This window comes from Corvus cornix, chromosome 27, assembly GCF_000738735.6.
Source record: "Corvus cornix cornix isolate S_Up_H32 chromosome 27, ASM73873v5, whole genome shotgun sequence".
Classification (NCBI taxonomy): domain Eukaryota; kingdom Metazoa; phylum Chordata; class Aves; order Passeriformes; family Corvidae; genus Corvus; species Corvus cornix.
In genome coordinates this window covers 377,150-398,139 of record NC_046355.1, presented here as the reverse complement: position 1 = coordinate 398,139, position 20,990 = coordinate 377,150, and the positions used below count along the sequence as shown (strand labels likewise).

The 20,990-nt window shown below is 50.4% G+C and overlaps 3 protein-coding genes across 4 annotated transcripts in view; 2 read left to right on the top strand and 1 right to left on the bottom strand.

Annotated features, from left to right (window-relative positions):
- Nucleotides 1-51: 51 nt before the first annotated feature.
- LRRC3C (leucine rich repeat containing 3C) lies at nucleotides 52-4,539 on the top strand. The gene is made up of 2 exons (XM_039565868.1): nucleotides 52-108; nucleotides 1,859-4,539. The coding sequence occupies exon 2, from the start codon at nucleotides 1,913-1,915 to the stop codon at nucleotides 2,711-2,713; it is 801 nt and encodes a 266-aa protein (XP_039421802.1). The 5' UTR covers nucleotides 52-108; nucleotides 1,859-1,912; the 3' UTR covers nucleotides 2,714-4,539.
- A 5,513-nt stretch (nucleotides 4,540-10,052) lies between these two features.
- On the bottom strand, nucleotides 10,053-16,135 carry ZPBP2 (zona pellucida binding protein 2). Its single transcript, XM_010412831.3, has 9 exons — nucleotides 16,105-16,135; nucleotides 15,571-15,666; nucleotides 14,648-14,725; nucleotides 14,040-14,165; nucleotides 13,559-13,720; nucleotides 12,597-12,815; nucleotides 11,485-11,570; nucleotides 10,731-10,908; nucleotides 10,053-10,194 (listed from the first exon to the last, which is right to left on the bottom strand). The coding sequence occupies exons 1-9, from the start codon at nucleotides 16,133-16,135 to the stop codon at nucleotides 10,094-10,096; spliced, it is 1,077 nt and encodes a 358-aa protein (XP_010411133.2). The 3' UTR covers nucleotides 10,053-10,093.
- IKZF3 (IKAROS family zinc finger 3) overlaps nucleotides 15,827-20,990 on the top strand; it is a 37,838-nt gene continuing 32,674 nt past the window's right edge. The window contains exons 1-3 of one of the 2 annotated variants that reach the window (XM_039565826.1): nucleotides 15,827-16,040; nucleotides 18,107-18,208; nucleotides 18,630-18,692. Coding sequence is in view for 1 of the 2 variants with exons in the window: in XM_039565825.1 (XP_039421759.1) it covers nucleotides 19,448-19,454 (7 nt within the window). In the remaining variant the exon portion in view is untranslated. Of the gene's footprint in view, nucleotides 16,041-18,106; nucleotides 18,209-18,629; nucleotides 18,693-19,345; nucleotides 19,455-20,990 lie in introns of those variants that run through there. The other variant, XM_039565825.1, reaches the window with a different exon arrangement.

Genomic DNA, 20,990 nt, shown 5'->3' with positions numbered 1-20,990 from the left:
CACCGGCCCCGCCGCCGCCGCCGGCTCCGGGGCCGCCGCGCTGCGCGGGGCGCGGCCGCTCCGGCCCGGGGCGCGGGGCCGCTCCGCCGCCGGGGGCTGCACAGGCAGGTGAGTCCGCAACTGCACCTCCGGCGGGGCGGGAGGCGGGGAGGGGAGGGTCGGCAGAGCCGCGCAGAGCGGAGCTTCCCCCGGGAAAGCACCGGGGCTTCCCTCGCCTGCGACGCCCCCGGTGCCGAGCGGGCCGGGGGATCCCCGGGCATCCCCGGGCTCACGGAGGGTCCTCGCGTTCGCACCGCCCCCGGCTCCTCAACCGCATTTCCTGGGGCTGGCGGCGACCCCCGCGGTCGGGCTGGGGACCCCCGCGCCCTGCTGCGGGCTGGGAGACCCGCGGTGGGACAGGGGCTGGCTCGCTGTCGTCGCTGCCGTGTCTGGTCCTCATCCCACCCGCAGGGGTGTCCCGGTCCCGTGGACGAAGCAGCCCCCTCCCGGGACACCGGGTCCCGGCTCATGCCGGTGGTTTCCCGGGCAGCGGGAAGAGGGTACCAAGGGGCTGTGTTTGTCCCAGGTTACCTCTGGAAGACTTGGGGGGTGGTGCAGTGTGGGGCTCCAGGGTCCCGGTGCCCTTGGTGTGCCCTGAGCTCTGGTTCCCTCTCAGGACCCTCCTGGATCCCGGGGCTCCGGCAGTGCAGGGGTCAGTTCTGCACAGGTGTGACCTTGGGGTGTTTTGGCGTGGCAGGGCTGTGTGACAGCGCCCAGCACGCGGGGTGCTCGCTTGCCTGTGCTGTGGAGGCCACCCTTGGGTGGCCACCTCTGCACCACACCAAGGAGCCCCAGTCAGCGGGTTTGCCGGTGTTGGGGTGCTCCGGCGAGCAGTGGGACCAGCAGGCAGCATTGCTGGTGGCATAGCTCAGGGCTCCCGCAGCACTGAGCTCTGCCTGACCGGGTGACACAGGCGCCTGGCAGCCCCAGTGGCTTTGATTGTGGGATGGTGGGAGAACACCTGGATCCTGCCTCCAGAGTTCCGCTGCCACGGCCGGCACAGGGACGAGCTGGGACATGGTGAGACCCAGGGCTGGGAGAGCCGGGCAGCGCTCGGAGCGCTCAGACACGGCCCTTATCTGCTGCCACCACCCTGGGAACTCGTTGCACGCTCAGCTCCAGTGAATTTCCTTTTTCTGTTTTTGTTTCTTTCCTGCTGACGCTTTTCCCCTCCGGAATCAAGGGCTGGATGGGGCCCATGGTTACGGGGTAGTGTGAGCAGCCCAACCCCACGGTGGGGTGGCAGTGGGCAGAGCACGGCAGCACCCAGCGCCCACCTGTGCCAGTCCCCTCGAAAGGAGAAAACCCGCCGCGTGTCCGCGTGTGCCCCGGGCGCTCCCGGAGAGCGGAGCCGGGAGCAGGAACCTGCTGAGCCGCTGCTTGCACATGTTTTCCGTGGCATTCCCCGGGGGCCGCCTGCAGCGGCCGCTCGCCCGGAGCCGGGGCTCGCTCTGGTGCGTCCTCCGGCCCGCCGCAGGATGCATCGGCCTCCTGCGAGCAGCGATCGTGGCGCCGTGACCTTGGCAGGGCGGGAGCTCACCCCGCCTCTGGCTCAACCCGAGCGTCTCCGGTTGTTACAACCCAGCTGCCGGCGCAGGAGACGTGCCCAGCCCCTGGGGCCTGATCCTGGCACGCAGGAGCCTGGAGCGAGGTGATGGCCGGGCATGGGGGAAAGCGTGAGTTGTGACGGCTGTCCCGGCCCCCATCCCTGTCCCTGCTTCATGGTTGGGGTCAGGTGTGGTGCTCACAGCCAGCGCAGTGACAGTTCTGCCCCTGTCCCCCCTGGCCTGACACTGTCCCCTTGTTGTCCCTGTCTCAGATGTGCCGACTTCAGCTGAAGCCACTGTGGGCGTGAGGAAAGCAGCGTAGGACCATGACTGCAGCACAGAGGGTTCTCCTCTGCCCCATCACCATGGGACTGCTCCTGCAGAACCTCTTCCTCCTCCTCCTCCTCTTCCTCCTGGGCTCCTGCCTCCACCCAGCCGCTGCCTTCCCCAAGGGCTGTTACCCCTCAGAAGAGGAGGGGCTGAAGACCTTTCGCTGCAGCAACGCTCAGCTGACCGAGGTCCCCAGAGACATCCCCAATGACACCAACAAGCTCTACCTGGACTTCAACCAAATCCCCTTCCTGCCTCGCGATGCCTTCCGGGACCTGCCGCTCCTGCTGGAGCTGGATCTGTCCCACAACGCCATCGCCAGAGTTGAAAGTGGGGCTTTCCAGGGCCTGGCAGAGCACCTGCACTCTCTGGACTTGTCTTCCAACAGGCTGGTGTCGGTCAGCAAAGATGCCTTTAGCAACCTGAAAGCCAAGGTGAACCTGTCCAACAACCCGTGGCTGTGTGACTGTCGGCTGCAGGAGCTGATCCGCGCAGTGGAGCTGGCGGCTGACTCCTCAGGGGGCATCATGTGTGACTCCTCCACGCAGGAGGAGCACGTTGGCAAAGCTTTCCTGCAGGTCATTGCTGACACAGACTTCTGCAATGTGTACAAGAAGACCACGGACATCGCCATGCTGGTCACCATGTTTGGCTGGTTTGCCATGGTGATCTCCTACCTGGTCTACTACGTGCGGCAGAACCAGGAGGATGCCCGGCGGCACCTGGAATATCTCAAGTCACTGCCCAGCAAGCAGCGGCGATCGGAGGAGTCATCCACCATCAGCACTGTGGTGTGAGCACCAGCATCCTTCAGGACATGGGGACGTGTGGAGCTGGGGACCTGCCGCTCCAGGGGCTCGCCACGGCTGCAGAAGCTGTCACCAGCCACCAGCATCTCACAGAGATACTCATGGATTTGTTCTGTTCTCCCGCTGGCAGCAGCAGCCACAGCTGATGAGTCCCTGGCTCTGGTGGCTGAGGTCAGGGATGGATATCAGCCATGAGCGTGGAGGATCTGCAGCATCCTCCCAGGTTATGGATGACTGGAGCGAGCTGGAGCATCCCCCTGGCATGTGGCCATTGCTCCAACTGACCTGGACATTTGGACTTCATCTAAAACTTTTTATATTTCCTTTGCAGAGATCCCTTGGGGTATTAATGGAATCGGTGTTTTCATCTCTCCCCTGCTCCCCCTTGGCTGCCCAAGGGATGGTCTGGTAGCCCAGGACAGTCCGTGCCTGGCTCCCTGCTGAGAGATAAGTGGGAAGGAGCAGTACGGGTGCAAGGCCAGTGCCCTGCCAGGTCACTGGCTCTGGAGCGTCATGGGCTTCAAGCCCAGCCAGTAGGACCAAGAGGTGGGGCAGGAGGTGGGGACGCACTGGTTGGTGCCACTCCATCTCCTGTTTCATTTCCCTGCTCCTTTCCCAGCACTCTCAGGCCAGGTGGGGCAAGGGGTGTGGGGGTCTCCACTCAGAGATGGGGTCACTCATGGGCAAACCCAGGGCCTTTCCCCTCTGAGTGTGGGGAATTAGAACCAAACAGGGAATGAACTCCCTGGGGCAGAGCCCTTTGGGGCTGACAAGGGATGTAGGTGCTGATGGAGGGGCAGCTGGGGGTCCTGGCAGTGGGTCCAGCCCTGCTGGGATGTTGGGGAAGCGGGTTTCCCCTTGGTGCTCTTGGGGACCACGTGGGAGGGTGTTTGCAGCACCCTTTGCCATTGCTCCTGTCACTGCCGGAGGGGAGCTCCCACCTCACAAGCTGCTGACCGGTCACTGTGATGGGAAGCAGGATGGAGGGAGCTGCCACAGCTCCTCCGTCCTCTCCCCACTCCCGCACTGCTGTCAGGAGCCTGAATCTCCCCTAAAAATGTCCAAAAATCCCTTTTTGACACTTTCAGTATTGGGCTGCAGGTTCCTGGTGGCAGTGGTGGAGGTGATGCTGGGCACAGGGCTGGCACAGGCAAGGTCAGTGCCCACCTTTGGGCGTGCAGGGTTCAAGTGGCAACTCAGAGCAAAGCCAGAGCAGCCCCAGACTCTTCCACCTGCATGTCTGGCCTCCAGGACATCTGGTTTTGCTGGTTTTGGCCTTTTTTTAAACCAACCAATGCTGAATTGCCTTAATTCACCAAGACCGCCAACCAAAGCTGCTTGAACCTCCTCTGTACCGAGCCAGAGCTGCCTTGTTGCCAGGCCCAGCCTCAGCCCCTGGTGTGGGCAGTGTGTTTGGGTGCAGGCAGGGCTCTGGCCCGGCTGCTGCTGCTGCCCTCGTGCCCCGGTGCCGGTGGGAGCCGTGGGACAGAGCCGGCCAGGAGCGGGGCCCGTGCCCTTCCACAAGTGCCTGATTCCAGCACAGAGCAGGAGCTCTGCAACGCACAAACACCTCGGCCCCAGCTCCCATCCGGGCGTCCCCACAGCTCCACGGCAGCTCCTTCCCCCTCCACAACCGCCTGAGGAGAAAAGGGGCTGGGGGCGACCCGACTGAACTCCCCCAGGCTGCTCCCCCCAGGCCACCGCTTGTGCCCGCAGCGCGGGAGGTGCCGGGATCACCCGACCCATCCGTGTTTGGGTTAAGGGACCTTTTAGTTCTTACTTTATATGACAATAAAATTGGCTTTTACTTTGGAGCCGGTGGCCGGCGTGTACTGGTGTGTGTGTGTTTGTGGGTCACAGGGCCCTGGTGACGTTGTGCCTGCAAAGGAAGGACGGAGGTGCCCGTGACAGCCGATGTCCTTGTGGGCAGGCACTTGCAGAAACAGGACACCCGTCCCTCCGGTAACCCTGCCCCAGCCTTCAATAATGAACACCTGCGGCTCGGCTCAGGTCACTGGCACGGTCCCCGCCTCACCCAGGACCCCGTGGCGTGGTTTCCCAGGGCTCTGCTCCGCTCCTCTGCCCTCCCGTCCCACCGGAGCAGCCCGGGCATCGCGTGGCACACGGGCAGGACCATGACGGCCGGGAGGGACAAGCCCTTCCAACACCACGGTCCCACCAGTCCCCACACGAGGCCTCTCCGGTCACAGCCCGGTCCCGGTTTTCCAGCGCCTCTCCCCGCGTGATCCGTGCTGGAGTCTTGTGCCATGGAAGGTGAAAATCGGGCCCTAACGCAGAGTGACAGTTCCCGCTCGTGGGACATTAACCTTATTTGTCACTCGGCTGTCTCCAGACGCAGACCCCGGGCTCTGGAGCAGATGGCTGCTGTCCCCCGCTCCGGTCACTCCCTGGGGATTCTCCTCCCGCGGCTCCCGGAGCAGCTGGGGAGGGCTGGGGGACACGCAGGACACGTGGCCCCAGCTGCCACCCTGTCCGTGGGGCCGTGGCTCCCTGGAGTCCTGCCGGTGTCCCCTCTCATGAGGCTGGATGATGCTGAGTCCCCCGGGGTCAGCCCTGCTCTGGATCCTGTCTGTGCAATTATTTGGATGGAAACCATCAGGCTCATTACAGCCTGCACGGATGAACACAGGGGAAAGGAAGTGGATTCCAGGAGTTTGTCTGGATGTGGAACGGCCACTGGCCTGTGTGGGTGTACAGGGGGATAAAAACATAAGAAGTCTAACAAATGGATGGACGGAATTGTGTTGGACTTATGCTGTCAGTACTGATAGATATTTAATCAGGTGTGACAGGGAACGGGGAAGAACAGGAAAATGGGTTTATGGGGCTATTTCCTGGGGGTGCTGTGGCCAGCCTGGGGTGTTGGGGTGTCTCGGGAGCAGGGGGACACAGCCTGCCAGATGGCTTAAATCCCAAGGAGGGATTTTTCTCATCCCACTCTTTCCAGCTGTGAGGTGCTGTGTGCCAGATCCTGCTGGGAGCAGGAGCTGGCACTTGGCACAGTGGGTGCGAGGGCCTCAGTGTTAAAGGCAACACTTCTCCTCCAGCAAGGAATTAGAATTATCCCTCTTAATACCCCTCTCTGGGTAATTCATTTCCTGATGTAGATTTATCCGCAGGGATCAGCAGCGGGAGAATTAAGAAGGAGTGTGACCTCCTTCTGTGCGTTTCAGCACGCCGGTAAATCTCCGTTATTAACTTCCAAGGAGCTCTGCCCGCCCTGCCATTAACTGGCCTGTTCTCCTCTTCAGGATGGAGGAAATGTGCCACCGGGGCAAGATCTACGACCTGAATCCTCTTGGTAGGGACAGCTCTTTGCCTGCTTGGCCCTGAAATCCCTTGGGAGCACAGGGATAGAGGGGTGTTCAGAGGAAACCCCCAGGATATCCAATGCCAGGGGACACCCTGCCCGTGGGTCTGACCCCCCAGCATCTGGGCTGGGGGAAGGGAGGGCTTTGGAGGGGTTTTGGGAGAAAGTTTTGGGAGAAGCCCTGTTTTCCCCAGCCCACAAGTGAAGCGTGTTCCACAGCGGCAGCCCCAGACTGCGTCCTGAACTTTCAGCTGATTAGATTTCCAAGAGGGAAGGAAGGATGTCTAATTGTTTAATTTCCGCAATTAGAAAAATATTTATCAATAATTAGGAGTGATGGCAGTGATTACACTGGGATTAAAGCCAGGCTACACTTCATCACCCGCCTTTCACTCAGGGACCTTATTTGTTTCTTTTCACCCCCAAAAAAATCCATGTACAGCTGCATTGCTGCCAATAATGAATCATCCTTGTTCACTGCCTGCACAGAACTCGTTAATCTGATGATGCCAGTGGTTCTAGGAAGACTGCTGGGCACATCGTGTGGTCACTGGGCTTGGGCAGGAGAAAATTTAATTTCAGTGGGTAGGAAAATGAAGCAGAGCTAAAAATCACAATAGAACTTCCTGTGCCTGTGGTTGAGAGCTCGGCGTTTCAGCCAGCCACATGCTCCCCTCCAGACTCCCTGGTGATTTTCCCTCTCATCACTCATCCAAGACAGGCATGGCTGAGTCCAAGGATCATTTTCTAACAGCCGTTCTTTTAAGATGAAGTTGTGCCAATTAATAAAATTGTGTGACCCTTACAGTTTTCCCTTTCAGAGGGATATTTCCAGGTATTTTTCCTGTCTCAGGAGACCCAGGACCATCATCATCCATGGTCTGGGGATCACATTCATCCTCCTGTGGAAGCACCGGGGGCCTGTGGCTGGGGCACCTTCAGGGTCACCTGGGCGCTCTTGGAACATCCTTGACTCTAGGTTAAGCTTTGTTTTCAAGTAACTTTCCACCAAAACAGCTCCTGGATGTGTCCTCGGACGAATTCCTGGGGGGTGAATTAGCCAGAGCTGCACCACACCCATCCCAGGCATGATGAGTCCCTGGGATGTGCCAATCCCAGGGCACCTGCTCTGCCTGCTTCCCACAGTCTCCCTCCTCATCATCTGCAAGCAGGGGCCACGAGTTGTGTCCTGGGCAGGTCTGTGACTCCTTCAACTCCTCTTGTCTTAAATTTAGAGGAAAATCTTGACTGTGGGTTAATAAAACTACTGCAGGGAGTTACAAGACAACTTTCCCACCAGAGCAGAGGTGTCACTGTTGCCTGACGGAGAGTCCCATCACTGCCTGCAGCTCTGCAGTGAATGTTTGAACACGTGTTCCTAAAGTGTTTCTCAAGTGGGTTGTTCCAGGCAGCTCTGATGGGAAAACAATGGGCTGCTGCTTCCAGCTGGCAGATTATTCCTGTTATTTTTGTCATTTGTGGATGTTTCAAAGCTCTCATGTGCTGTCAGTATATGCTGAGATCCAGGAGGTCTGTGTGGAGAAGAGGACAGGAAGCTTGAAGTCCTAAATTGATTATTTGTGAGGACTCCTCAGTGTTCTCAAGGTGTCGTGATGGTCCTTGGCACAGAGCGAGGTTGGAGCTGTGGGACCAGGGCAGGTAAAACTGGGGGTTCAAAGGGCTGAGCCTCGCAGGGGTGACGGAGTTCACTCACCTCACCAAGAGCATCAGGTTGCCATGATTCCTCCTGTAAAGCTAGAACCAAGCAGAAGAGGATTTGAGGGGAATTTAAAGTGGTGAGGAAGGATCTTGCAGTTCTTCATGAGCTGTTGCAACTGTGGGAGGTAGAGAGGGATGGGAACAGTTGAGGTGAGAGCTGATCACAGGGATTTGTAAGTCCTGAGGTGTGACAGGGAAGAGAGAGCTGTGAGGGATGGTGTCAGTAACGAAAGGCTCAGCTGCTGTCCCAGGCACCCAGCTCCAGCCGGATGCAGAGGACTTTCACATAGGAAAGGTCAGAGAGAAGCCACTTCCTGTCAGGTTTTTCATGAGTCTCCACAGAATTACTGACCCAAACTCCTTTGCAGTATTATACTTAAATATTTGAGCTATTTTTCTACTTTTAGAATCATAGAATTCCATGATGGTTTGGGTTGGAAAGGACATTAAAACTCATCAGTTGCACCCCCAGTCATGGGCAGGGACACTGTCCACTAGCCCAGGTTGCTCCAAGTTCTGCCCAACCTGGCCTTGGACACTTCCAGGGATCCGGGGGCAGCCACAGTTTCTCTGGGAAACCTGTGCCAGGGCCTCACCACCCTCACAAGGAAGGATTTCCTCTGTGTATCCAACTTAAATTTTCCCACTCGGTTTGAGGCCCAGTGAAGAAGTGCGAGTGTTGTAAGAGCTTTTAGGAGGGAGTACAGTTCATTTGTGACTCTCCACGGCACTTAGTACATACTTATTCCTTTTTCCCTCATAATTGATGCATGTGGCATTTCCTCCTGCTGAAATAGGCCAAGAGAACCAGGCAGCACCGCCGAGCCCGGCTGCTTCATCTGTCTCAGCCTGAGCCATGCACGGTGTCCAGTTGGCGGCAAGGATAATCAGCCCAAGGGCAGTGGAAATGCTCATTACAGCACACTTTATTCCTCAGTATTTAATAAGTAATGACTCTGAAAAGCTCGGAGCGGGGTCTGTGCCCGTGCCGTCTCCTGCTGTGTTCCTGTCACTGTGCATAAGTTAAACTGGGTTGAATCGGGTCGATTTTTGGATGAATACCCACCAAGGAATTTCGAGATGCTGTAAGAAGTTGGAGTTGTTGAGTGGGAGATGCTTTTTTTGCTTGACTTAGTCCTGCTTTGTAAAAGAAAGGAGGAAAGCCGGCCACCGCTTTCCATGGCTCAGTGTGTGCACAGAAGCTGAGGTCTCTGATGTCCCTCGACGAAATGAGTCTGGAAGGTAGAAACTCCCACAGGGAACAGCTTAGAAAGAAGCTCTAAAAGCCCATGTTCCAGGAGCTCTGCTGCAGGACGCTCAGCTGGGGCTGGGGAATAGTTGGGGTTACACATGAAGTTCTTGATAGTGGTCAAGTAATCTTTACTCTCTCTGTGAGCAGGGTGATGGATCGCTGCAGATCCAGCAGCCAACCTTCCAAAGTGGGTTGGAGTGAGCTTTTTCTGGGAAGAAAACGTTCCCATTAGCTCAGTGCTTTGGCAATTTGTATCATCCGGTGAACGCGTCAGGAATTTACATCTGGTGTAAGAGGATCGTCTGCTCGTACAGCACCTGGGGCCAGCTGGGCCCTGCGTGAGCGTTCCGTGCAGCTGAAGGGGAAGATGCAGCAGGAGGAGGTGGAAGAGGCTCTGCAGACTCTTTGCTTCCCTCTGGAATGTTCCCTCTTTATTCTGGGGACAAGGAGATAACCATAACCTGGGTCCTTAATCCTCCTGAATGCTGGGCTGTGTAATCTGTTACTCACCCCTTCTTTTGTCTTGGAGACCTGATTTTCCTTTCTCCTCATGTCCAGGCTGGGATATTTTAGAAACAGAGAAAGAAATGTGGAAAAAAAGAAGGGGGGAAGGTAATGCTTTTAAATATCAAAGATCAAATACTTCTGTTAATATCTGCTAGAAATTCCTCACAGAGATTTTGGCATATGCCAGTCTGGCACATAACTCCGCCACAGCCACCTGCCATCCTGCCTGGAATTGTTTGTAGCTCCTTTGTGTTCTCTGAGCAGCACAAAGCTGTGGCGTGTCTGGTGTCACCACCAAGAAACAGACTCTGCACTAAGCCACGTGACAAACTTCCTTTTTTCCCATTTAATTACTTTTCCTTGCATGAACACTGTTTTAAGTGGTGCTTTTTCCAGTCTAGGGAGTCCCTGAATACAGGAAAACCTAGGGGTGCAAGAATGAGGATGTTTTGTTCCAAAGGGAGCAGAGGATTCCAGGATTGGCAGCGAAAATGAAAAGAACACCACAACACCAAGAACTCTTTCACAGCTGCTCTTTGGTTTTCCAATCTCTGCCAGTTTAAGAGCAGGATTTTGCTCCATACATTCTGGCTTGAGGCCTGGCACAGGTCCGGCACGTCACTTCATTGTTGGGACTGTAAGTTCCAGGATCACAAACCACTGTGAAGAGAACAGAGTCGGAATTCCAACCAGTTTCCCCCTGCCTCAGGGGGCCATCAGACGTCCCCACGGGCCTTCCCAGTGTCCTGTGGGAGCTCCTGCCCTTCCAGAGCTCCTCAAGCCTCTGTCTAAATACCCCCCAACTCCACAACCTGCAGCAGGTGCTGCAAAAGAACTTGAAAAGTCAGCAGAGAATTTTCTAGCAGGACTTCCATGAAGGGAATTGTTCCTTATAGGCTCTGGATCCTGAGGATTGTCACTCACCCAGTGACCTGGAGGGGAAAAAAACCCACTGCACTGCTTGTACTTTGCTGGGAAATGCAGCTATACCTATGAGTGCACTGACATGCTCCACTGGCTCATTTCCTATCATTACTTTAAATCTACAATGAGAATGTCTTCCCAAAGGATGAACAGAAATATCCCTGCTTTTGACCCCAATATTTCCCTAATCCTCCCCAGAGCTCTGTTCCTGGCACTAATCAGCTATATTTAAATCAATGAGCTATATTTAAATCGATGTGTTTTATATTTACCGCAGCAGCTGGCGCAGTTCTGGTGGGTGTGGTGGTTTTTCCCAAAACCTGGCCGACAGCTGTCGATGGGAGTCATGGAGAAGCTGTTGTCCACGTACTGTACAGCAGGAACAACATGAAGCTCATACTCCAAAATCTGCCTTAGCTGGTGGAAAAATTTTCCAATTCGCTCTGCTGCCTGAAATTCAGAAGTATTGGGAGAATAAAAGCACAGTTGGTTAATTTTTGCTGATTTAAAAATATCAGGAAATATTTTCTAATCCTGATTGCCACACACTGACTTGTCGCCTAAATTGGGAGTCTTCCTTGGCTTCAAGGAGCCTGGAATCAGACCTAGAATGTGAGCTGATCCCAGGATTTAATATTTAGAAGGCAGAGAGAACAGATTTTAGAAATTGGCTACAGTAGACTTACTTGAAATTGCATTCCAATCATAAATTTAAAACTTTTTTTCGAGGACTGGAAGTTCAATATAAATAATAATGTTTATCCTTCTTTATTATTAGAAGAAAATACAAAGCAAACAATGAGCCTGATTTTTTTAACTGTTTTTTTTAAGCTATTTGTATCAATTTGACTTTTAAACCCATTTTTCTTCCTGAATGGAATTATTTTAAATCCATGAATCATCATTTACATTATTAATCCCACAAAATCTGGGTAAAGATGGATTACTACCAGTCCTATCTGCAGGAGCTAAGGCAGAGGTGGCTGTTAAAGAGGCAGAGAAGACACGAGGTGACTGACACAGAACCTGTCGGACTCTCCTGTTTGTCACATCTTCACAGTCATAAGGAAGCTTGTGGCAAACTTCTTCCCATCCTGATGCCAATGGACTGACTGTGGATGGAGGAAAAAAGATCCATGAAAAAGGGGGAAAAAGATTCATTAAGTCCTTGTGGTTTCTATCCAGTTTCTTCTTTTCTTCCAGTAAGAGTCAGAGGTCAACCAGTATAAAATTGGGGGGAGAGGGGGGAAATATGCTAAACTGAGTGAATGGAACTATTTTCTCACATAGCACCCTCAGGGTCCTAAAAAGGCTGAAGTTTTATGTAAAATTAAAAATCTTTGGGTCCCCAGTTTGTCATGAAAGTTTCTTGACTTTACTGAGGGGAAAATATCCACAAAACTGTTCCATAACCTGTTGGATGGTCCCTCTTGGCGTGTGGTGAGAACAGATACAGGAGTAAATGTGGTCAGAGAATTAAAGAATAACTTCCTTCAGGGATAAACCATTTCTAAATTAAGGCAGCATCAGGGCTGATTTAACTTGTTTGTGAAGTTAAACCACCTCAGTATTGCCATGAGGAAGCTGTGAGGCTCTTGCTTTAGCTCTGTGTACTTTTCTAGAATCCAGCAAAAAATTCAAGACTGGGTTGGATGGGACTTTCCCCTTGGTCTAGTGGAACGTGTCCTTGCCTATGGCCTGTGGCACTGAAATGAGCTTTAAGGTCCCTTCCAACCCAAACCATTCCATGATCCTAAAACCAGAGTGGTCCCAGACTTACTAAAAATCAAATACATTACTAAAACATCTTTAATGTGTGTGTAAAATTGGAATATCTGTAAATATGACAGTTACATTAGGACATCTTATGGACTGTCTCCTTCCGGCTATCCTCTCTAACCTTGGTAATAACTGCCCTCGCAAGGATTGTAAAAAGTTGAACACGAAATTTAACATAAAAACTGCGTTTTAGCTCCATCTGTGGGTAACAAACAAAAATACAGGGGCTCCAAAAAAGAAAAGGGAACGGCTTCTGGAGGTGGTCTTGGCTCTGCTGTTTTTCAGACATGGTTTATAGCACTCACAAGTTGTTTACAAGAATAAATAATTCCTCCCAAACAAGCACTGAAATCGGTTACCTAGAAAATTAACAAACAGCTCATACTGGAGGCCGTTCTTTGGTGTCCTGATAGAGTGGCACTTGGAGGATGACTGCGTGATGTGACAGGTCAGGTAGGAGATGGTGCTGTTGAGGATTTTGTTTAATTTCTCGACGAACAAGCCATTGGTTTTCAGCTTGCAACGCATCGTGCTAAAGCGAACAGACACCTGATAGGCATGGTCAGCTTCCCTGTAGGCTGGGAGGAAATAGCTTGGGTGTGAATCTGGGGTGTAATCACAGATTGAATTTTAGACAGATTATCAGTTCTTTGCATCTGAAATATGGGCTTTTATTCAGAAGTAAGTAAATTAAAAAGCATAATCATTAATGATGTGGCAACACATTTGTCCTTGACAGAGGCGACTCAATAGTAAGAGACATTTTAGTTTGAAGTACACAGGAATTTATGTGCTTGCTGGGGATTCTGTTCCCAAATAATAAAAACAAAAAAGGAGGTAAATAGTAAAATGCCACACAAGCAGCATGTCTGCAAAGCTGTGTGTCTGAAATGGATTGGTGCCAATCTTATGCAATTATGGTGTAGGAGTAATTTATTATTATTTTTAAAGTTAGTGTTTCTCAAGCATTTTTGGGTTGTTATGTTGTGGGTGGGAAGGGAATTGGGTGAACAGTGGTTACTAGTGGTGAAAAGGGCTGGAGTGCAGATCTCAGATAACTCTGGAATTCTTGTAGTTAATTCTGTAGCTAAGGGTAGAGATTATTTTATTGCCATATATTTTTGGGAGCAGTAATATTAAACTTTTTCCAAAACCATGAGAGGGTGCATGCGCGTGTATAAGTAAAACGTTTTATTTTCTATTCTGGGATAAAATTTTAACTTTTTTTTTTTTTTCTAATCCAACCTTGCAATAAACAGGGAGTTCAAAAACTCACCAACCTGTAAAGGCCATGTGCTTACTCCTAACTTAACAATCTTACCATAAACCATGAATTTATAGGCCTCAACCATTTCTGTTTCTTCTTGTGTCATAGCTTCAATGATTTTGTGGGAGAGAGTACAAGTGTAGGCACCAGACATCGACTCCCTGAAACCCATCACCATCAGCTTCCCTGTCTCCGTCAGATTCACATAACTTTGCCCTAAAACAGAAATACTAGATTACTGGAAATGTTCAATTTTGGATGCATTTAGAACATTTGAAGATGAAACCTTGCTCCTGTGAATAATACACTGATTTGTGTTAGCCTGAAACGATCTAAAATTTATAACTTTTAGGATTTACTGTAAGTTTCCTTTTAGCTCAAGGATTTGAAACTTTCAGAGGGAAAAGAGAAACAGAGTTTAATGTTGTGGAAATATCTGGCAAAGAGCCAAGGAACTATTTGGAACCACCATCCTATTGCAGGGGGATTTGAATAGAAACAAGGAAAATATGTGAATATTTTAGTTTGAACTAACCTTCTAAATCTCTTCCATCTGGACCAATCCACAAATACTTGGGATCTATAATTCTTTCTTGAGAAAGAGCCAAATCCATGCAGACCAGAAATGGGCTGTTTGTGAACACCTTTACGTACACATTCACTGCAATACAGAATCAGGTAAATTATGTAAAATGCTGATATTGAATGAAATCACCCCAAAAAAACCTCATTGAGAAATATATTTAAAGTGTATTTTTCAGGATTGGACTTGCAAAGTATAATATTAAAGATTAATCTCCATTTGTTGTTAATTAATATCCTGGAACTGTCCACAGCATGGCTGGTGCTGACTGTTTGAGGGAGACACTTGCGTCCCACACATGAACTGTGCTGTACGGGTACAAAAAGCACCAGATTTTTGAGTGAGACCCTCATTTAGATGTTAAATTTTCATCAGTGCTTCCAGCAGCACTGTGGGACAAATGTATTTCAATCCCCATCCCCCTTTGTCTTGTTTCTGTGCATACAAGGTTGTGTCACTTCCGCGTGTCATGTGTACTGGTGATACATAATGATCCCTGGGCTTAAAACCCCAAATACAAGTAAAAACTAAATATAGATAGAAAAAAGGGACAAGTTTACCCTCGTGTCTGGTGTCACCATAAACTTCATTCTTTCCAATTAAATCAATAGATTGTTCTCCCTTCGGTTCTGCTCTCACTGTAGGGAAAAGCGGTTGGAATATTAGAAATCAATCTAAATGTGTGATTGTTAATCCTTTATTTCACCCTGGATTTTGTCTCCTTTTGTTCCTTTTACCTTACTTTTCCTTTTCCCCTACACTTTTTTCTTAGCAACAAGCAGGAGCCCTTGTTTTTGACCTGTCACGTTTTAATTGTTTTAGTGCCCAGGTTGCAAACCTGCCTGAATGTACCAGGTTCCAGGCCAGATGAACCTTCCTCTTTACAAAAAGCCACTAAAATAATTGTAAAATCTGACTACGAAGTGAAGGTTCTGCAGTGTGACCCTGAGGAGACACAGGGCAGCGATGTCTCAGCCCTCTCCCTTCTGGAAAACAGAAGGTTAGTGTTGGGCACGAAGGTTTCTGTGACGAGACTCCCCAGGAGAGGTGAAAATTATTGGAAATTGGGTTTTTTTTTCAGCCCATGGGCACTCTGGGGTGGCCCTGCCTGACTGTTGTGTCCCAGGGTTGGGTGTGGGAGAGAGCGGGGTGTCGCTGGAGCCTATGACAACCCCTCTTAAGGGACTTCATCTCCCTGTTCCCTCCTAAGGAGCTTCGTCACCCGCTGTGAGGGAAGATGCTATGGGGACGTCTGTTAACTACAGTGGAGTGATATCCACTGACGGGGTGTCACTGGAGCCCACCCCGTCCCCTCTAAAGCGCCTTCATCTCCCAATCTGAGGGAAGGTTCTATGGGGATCCTCCCCCCACTCAGCAGAGCGGGACCCACGGACGGGCTCCAATCCCCTCTACCATCCTCTGAGGGGACCGGCCTCACACCAACACAGTCCTGCAGCTCCTTCCTACCCCTAGTCCCGCTCACCCCATCCCGCGCCCACCACCACGGCCGCCACGCCCAGGAGAGTGCTCGGGGGGCAGCGGGGCCGCCCGCCGCCCCCTCGCCATCCTCCCGCCGCCCCTCACAACGGCCGCCTCGGGCGCGAGGGGGCGCTAACGGTCCCCCTCCTCCATCCCCGCGGCGCGGCCCGGCGCTTCCCGCCCTTTTTCCTCCCCTCAGGGCTGAGGGCGGGAAGGGGGAGGTGTCCCCTCCGAGGTCCCTCGCTCCTTCTCCGCTCCCTCGCCCACACCCGGTACTTTTTTTACTGTTTTTAAAACGTTCTGCTGCCTCGTTCGCACTCCACGGAGGTTTTTAAACAGGATTTTGTTGTGGGGAGGTTTTTTTTTTTGTTTTCTCACTTTCAGGCCCCTGAGGTGCTTGGCAGCGAAGGACGGCCCCGGCCACCCCCTCCGCGCCCGTTGTCACAGCCCCACATCGCTCCTCCACAGTGCGCAGTGAGCTGTGTTTTTCACTCTAAAGTGTTTTTTTTTCGGCTGTGGGACAAGGAGAGGGAAGTACAGTGGGGCAAAGGGGGAAAAGGCTCCGTCATGGCTATGTCTGTCAGTGCTGAAACTGCCCTGGGCTATGGAAGTTGTCCCTGCCCATGGGGGGAGAGGGGGCGGGAAGGGGTGGAAATGTATGGGCTTTAAGGTCCCTTCCAACCCAAACTGTTCTGTGATTTTGTGTTTCTGTCACTTGCTGTGAGAAAGACTGAAAGTACGAGCTGGGCACATCCTGTGGCTTTTCCTCCTGAGGGGCTGTGAGTGCTGGGTGTTCTCCAGCTGCAGATTTCTGGAGAAAGTCAGTACAGGACATGTATTTTTCCACTAAAAGCAAAAAACATACCTTTCAGTACCTAAAAGGGCTCCAAGAGAACTGAAAAGGGATTTTGGACAAGGGTCTGGAGTGATAGGACAGGGGGAATGGCTTCAACTAAAACCAGGAGATTCAAAGTGGATATTGGGAAGAAATTATTTTCTGTGAGGGTGGTGAGGCCCTGGAATGGATTTACCAGGGAAGTTGTCCCTGGAAGTGCCCAGGGTCAGGTTGGACAGGGCTTGGAGCAACCTGGGCTAGTGGAAGGTGTCCCTGCTCATGGCAGGGGTGGAACTGGATGGTTTTTAAAGTCTCTTCCAACCCAAACTCCACTGGGATTCCATGATTCTGCCACTTGCTGTGGCTGAAAGTAAGTGACTGGCGAATACTGTTGGCCCGAAAATAAAGCCAAATGCCACAGTATCACCGCAAGTAACTTTCAAGTCGGTTACATGTTTTGGAAAACTTGCTATGTCTTTGAAACTTTTAAACATGTAACTATTTTGTTTCTAGAGCAGGTGATACAAAAACACTCGGGAACCTGCTGACGGGGAAAGGAGGGTCCTTACATTTGACCACACTGCGCACTCTGAGACACTCAAGACCAGAACAGTGGCCAAGCCTCTGGAGATTAGCAAAATAATACCTAACTACCTAGATATTTATCACTCCAGACCATGCTAGTGTCCAAAAATGATGTCACAGTATTTGCATAACAAATATGGAACCAACCAACACAGGAATAAGAGTTATTTTTATAGAGAACTGTGAAAGTTTTAACTCAACGCTTCTATATAAAAAGAGCACTTAAGTTATGTTTAATAAAGAAAAGAAATATTTAGTAAAAATGCAACAACAACAAAAAAAGTGTGACAAAGGAGGTAACAAGTTATGGGTGGAAAATAGTTCTACTCAAGCTTTCTTCTTCCTTAGACCAACATATTAACTCAAGTGGTCGGTTGAGGTGTAAGAACTATGTCAGGGTTTTCATTTTTAATGTCCTTGAGCTGCTGGGCAGGTCAGAACCGGGACCACCTCAGACAATCCTATGTTCCCATGTGCTGAATGTTTTCAGTTTTACTCAAAGTGAACATTTCATGCTGACACTGTGCAGGCAAAATGATTCAGTTGTAACGTGTCTGCTATAAACGAGTCATATTTCAGCCCAAGTAGCCTCAGTTCCTAAGGATGTTTATAGCTCATTTCAGGTCCTGCACAGCCCATGAGTCCCCAGGTTGCTAATTATTATAAAATAGTATCTCTACTATAAAGCTTTGGCTGCAGTTTCGGTTCTTCATAAACTCTTACTCAGTGTCTTTAGCCAAATGACTTATTTATTTTCAACTCTGTCATATTTCTAAGTCTCAGACTGGTAAACTGTCATTATAGATTTGTAAGCTTGGGGGGGGAGGAGAGGGGGAGAGAATGGGTTATTCTTAAGAACAGGAAGTGTTCTGGGGAGGATTTAATAGGACAAATTGTGAATTCAGGTATTTATATTTGTGTTTAAAACCTGGATTACTGGGGTATGGGCTGGGGGTTTTTTGGTTGTGGGTTTTTTTTTGTTTTTTTTTTTTTTTTTGGGGGGGGGGAGGGTTAATAGAAGCTCTATCAATAGGAAGTGATAGAAGAGAGAAAAAAACTTGTAGTTGTAAGCTTGATCATGGAGTGAATAGATATTAAAAAGGTGAATATTTTATCCTAGGAAATATGTAGAGAGATTTTCAGGAGTGCAGAGTCAGGTGAAGGACCTGTTGCAGGGCTCTGGAGAGGCTGCAGACCACAAGTTCTGTCTCTGATCTTTCAGGTGAGTGATCCAAAGCTGGGATCACACAAAGGAGGGCCACAATCAGCACGGGGGTATTTTTATAGGCTGAGAAAACCGGGCTTGTTCGATTTCTGCCCATAAAATAAAAACAGAGTGAAGACACAATTGATCTCTGAGCGTAAAGGGAGGGAGTGTGAGGGAAAGTAGAGATTTAAATCAGAGAACAAATCTCACAGTAAGAGAAAATGCCCGTGGATAATCCTGAGATGGAAACCAGAGGTTTCTGATTGCTGCACAGTAATCCCAGGGCTTCCTTAAACTTTGTAGAACCAGGAAACCTGCCTAATTATTAAATGGTTCTGGATGAGAGTTACAGAGATTGTCTGGAATAGCTGAGAATTGCTCAATTATCCCACATGCTTTTTTTTTTTTTTTTTTTTTTTTAACATTTTATTTCTAGAATCTTTTTCCAAGCAATGGAAAAGCAACAGTGCAAGAAGCAGCCGTTGGCACCACACAGGAAGTGAGTAGGAGAATCATGTTTCCATGTTGTTATCCTGCTACTGATCTATGGTAATTCGTGCTTGCTGCCTTTGGGTTTACATCCAAGTGATGAGCTCAGATCCCAAATTCACTTCTCACTTCATTAACTGGTTTTGGGCCTGAAGGGACCTCTAAATGTCACCTGCTGCTACCCCCTGCCTTAGCAGGGACATTCTGCACCTGGTCAGGTCTCTCAAAGCCCTGTTCAGGCCCGGTGTGGAATAAGCCTCTTTTCGGAGTCTGTACTAGAGGAATTTGAAGTTAGTATTTGTTTTATTTTATTAAAGCACTTTGTACTTTGATTTTCTGCTAAACAGCAACACTGTTTTCTTAAGAAAACCATCTCAGCCTAAGTTTTATTTATTATTATCATCTCAGCCATTTAACTTTAACGTACAGACCGAGGTGAGCCCATTCTGGGGACAGAAGTGTTTGGGGGCTTCCCCAATCCGCCAAAACAGGAGCTGTGCCCTTAGGCCTGCCTGCCCCGCCGCTCTCCCTCCCGAAGGGCGGGAGTCCCCTGCAAGCGGCACCAGCAGCAGCTCCGAGGCGGGCGAGTCCGGGACCCGGGACCGGGACGGGGTCGGCTCCTCTCCCCACCACCCGGCGCCGCTCTCCGCCCGCCGAGCGCCGGGCCGGATGTCACGGTGACGGGCGGGAGGCGAGGCCGGGTGCGCTCCGCTGGCAGTCCCGAGCCCGGGCGGGCAGGTGGAGCTGGGACCGCGCGAACGGAGCATGGAAGGTGAGAAACGACCCCGCTCTTCCCCGGGACCCTCTACCCGGCCGGAGCCCGCAGCGGCTCCACCACCCGGGGGCTTTCAGCCACTTCTTTCAGCGCTTGCTGCATATAGATGACAGGCTCTGGAGAAGAAATCGAATCGGGTGTAGCAATTAAACGGGAAACGAACGGGGCTTTTGGCACCGTCTCTGTTTAATTTCAGAGACATCATAAAGTGCGTGATAAAGTCGGGGTTTAGAGCGCGCTTTATCTGCTGTTCGTATTCTGGGGTTTAACGAATTCAAGGATGTCTTCTCTCTTTTCACCTGTAAAACATGCCCGTAATATTCAGAGCCAGGAAAAACCAAGCTGGGACTTAATCTTGGGTTGTGGAATAATTCTCTGTCATAGAAAAGCAAGATTTCTGGTGTTTTTTACAATCCTGGCAAAGAAGCTTTGCAAAGCATCACTTGGTTTCTTATTTCAAAGGCGGAGATTCTTACTTTGACTCAATGTTTTAAGGGCTCCAGTTTAGATTCTGCTCTGTCTTAATGAACTTGAGGCTTTTTGGTTATTTTAAGTTAGCTGCAGAAGCCTATTTAAAAGTGCATTTTCCTTTGCTAAAGGCTTTTAAACTTTTTATATGTAAATAACCACTCACTGAATCTGACTGAATCGAGAATGTTGCTGTTTGAGAGACGTACTAATGATTTGAAAGAACGGCTTTGAAGGCACTTCAGCACTTTAAAATGCAGCCTCATTTTCTTGATCGAGTTTGGATCATTGTCTTTTTGGGAGAGGAAAGTTTGTGAGGTGTATTGGAATAGTCTGCGATTAGAAAATAACAAGGTTTCACTACAGCTGAGGTTTACTAAGAAGTCCTTTTTGGGGGGGGTTTATTTTTTGTGTGCTCGAAGTGAACACAGAAATAATCTTGAAGTTTTGGGTCTGTACTTGAGGATGTTGAGGATCCATTAATGTGCCTGAGGTTGTTGCACTGGGGATGAAGTTAGTGCAACAGTGTTGTAATGTGTTATCCCTGGATACAGTAATTTCCAAGAGCGTATCTGTGGGTCTTGGAAAATCTCCTTGCCCTGAGGACAGAAGGGTAATGCAGCTGGCTTGGACTTTCCGTGCCCAGCGTGAGGAGGTTTGGTAGGGTCACAGAGCAGCAGACAGGCCCTGGCAAGAGTGGGTGTTTGAACCAAAATTTGTCATAAAGTTGATTGTATCTCTCCATGACATCGTTTGGTTTTGTGACTACCGAAAGAACTGCCCAGCTGTCAGCTCCAAGTTCTGGGCTGGGATCAACAGGTTGGATCAGGAGTTAGACTTTGATGATCCTAGTGGGTCTCTTCCAGCTCAGGATATTCTATGTTTCAGGATATCCTATACTGAATCACTGAATTATTCTACTGGGTTTAGACGGTCGTATGCAACAATATGACAAAAATCTCCTTAGTTATACGCTGCTGATCAGGATTTCTTCCCAAAATGACATGTGCACTTAAAATGCCCATGACATTTTACACATTGCATGGTGCTTAAGAGCAGCAAAGT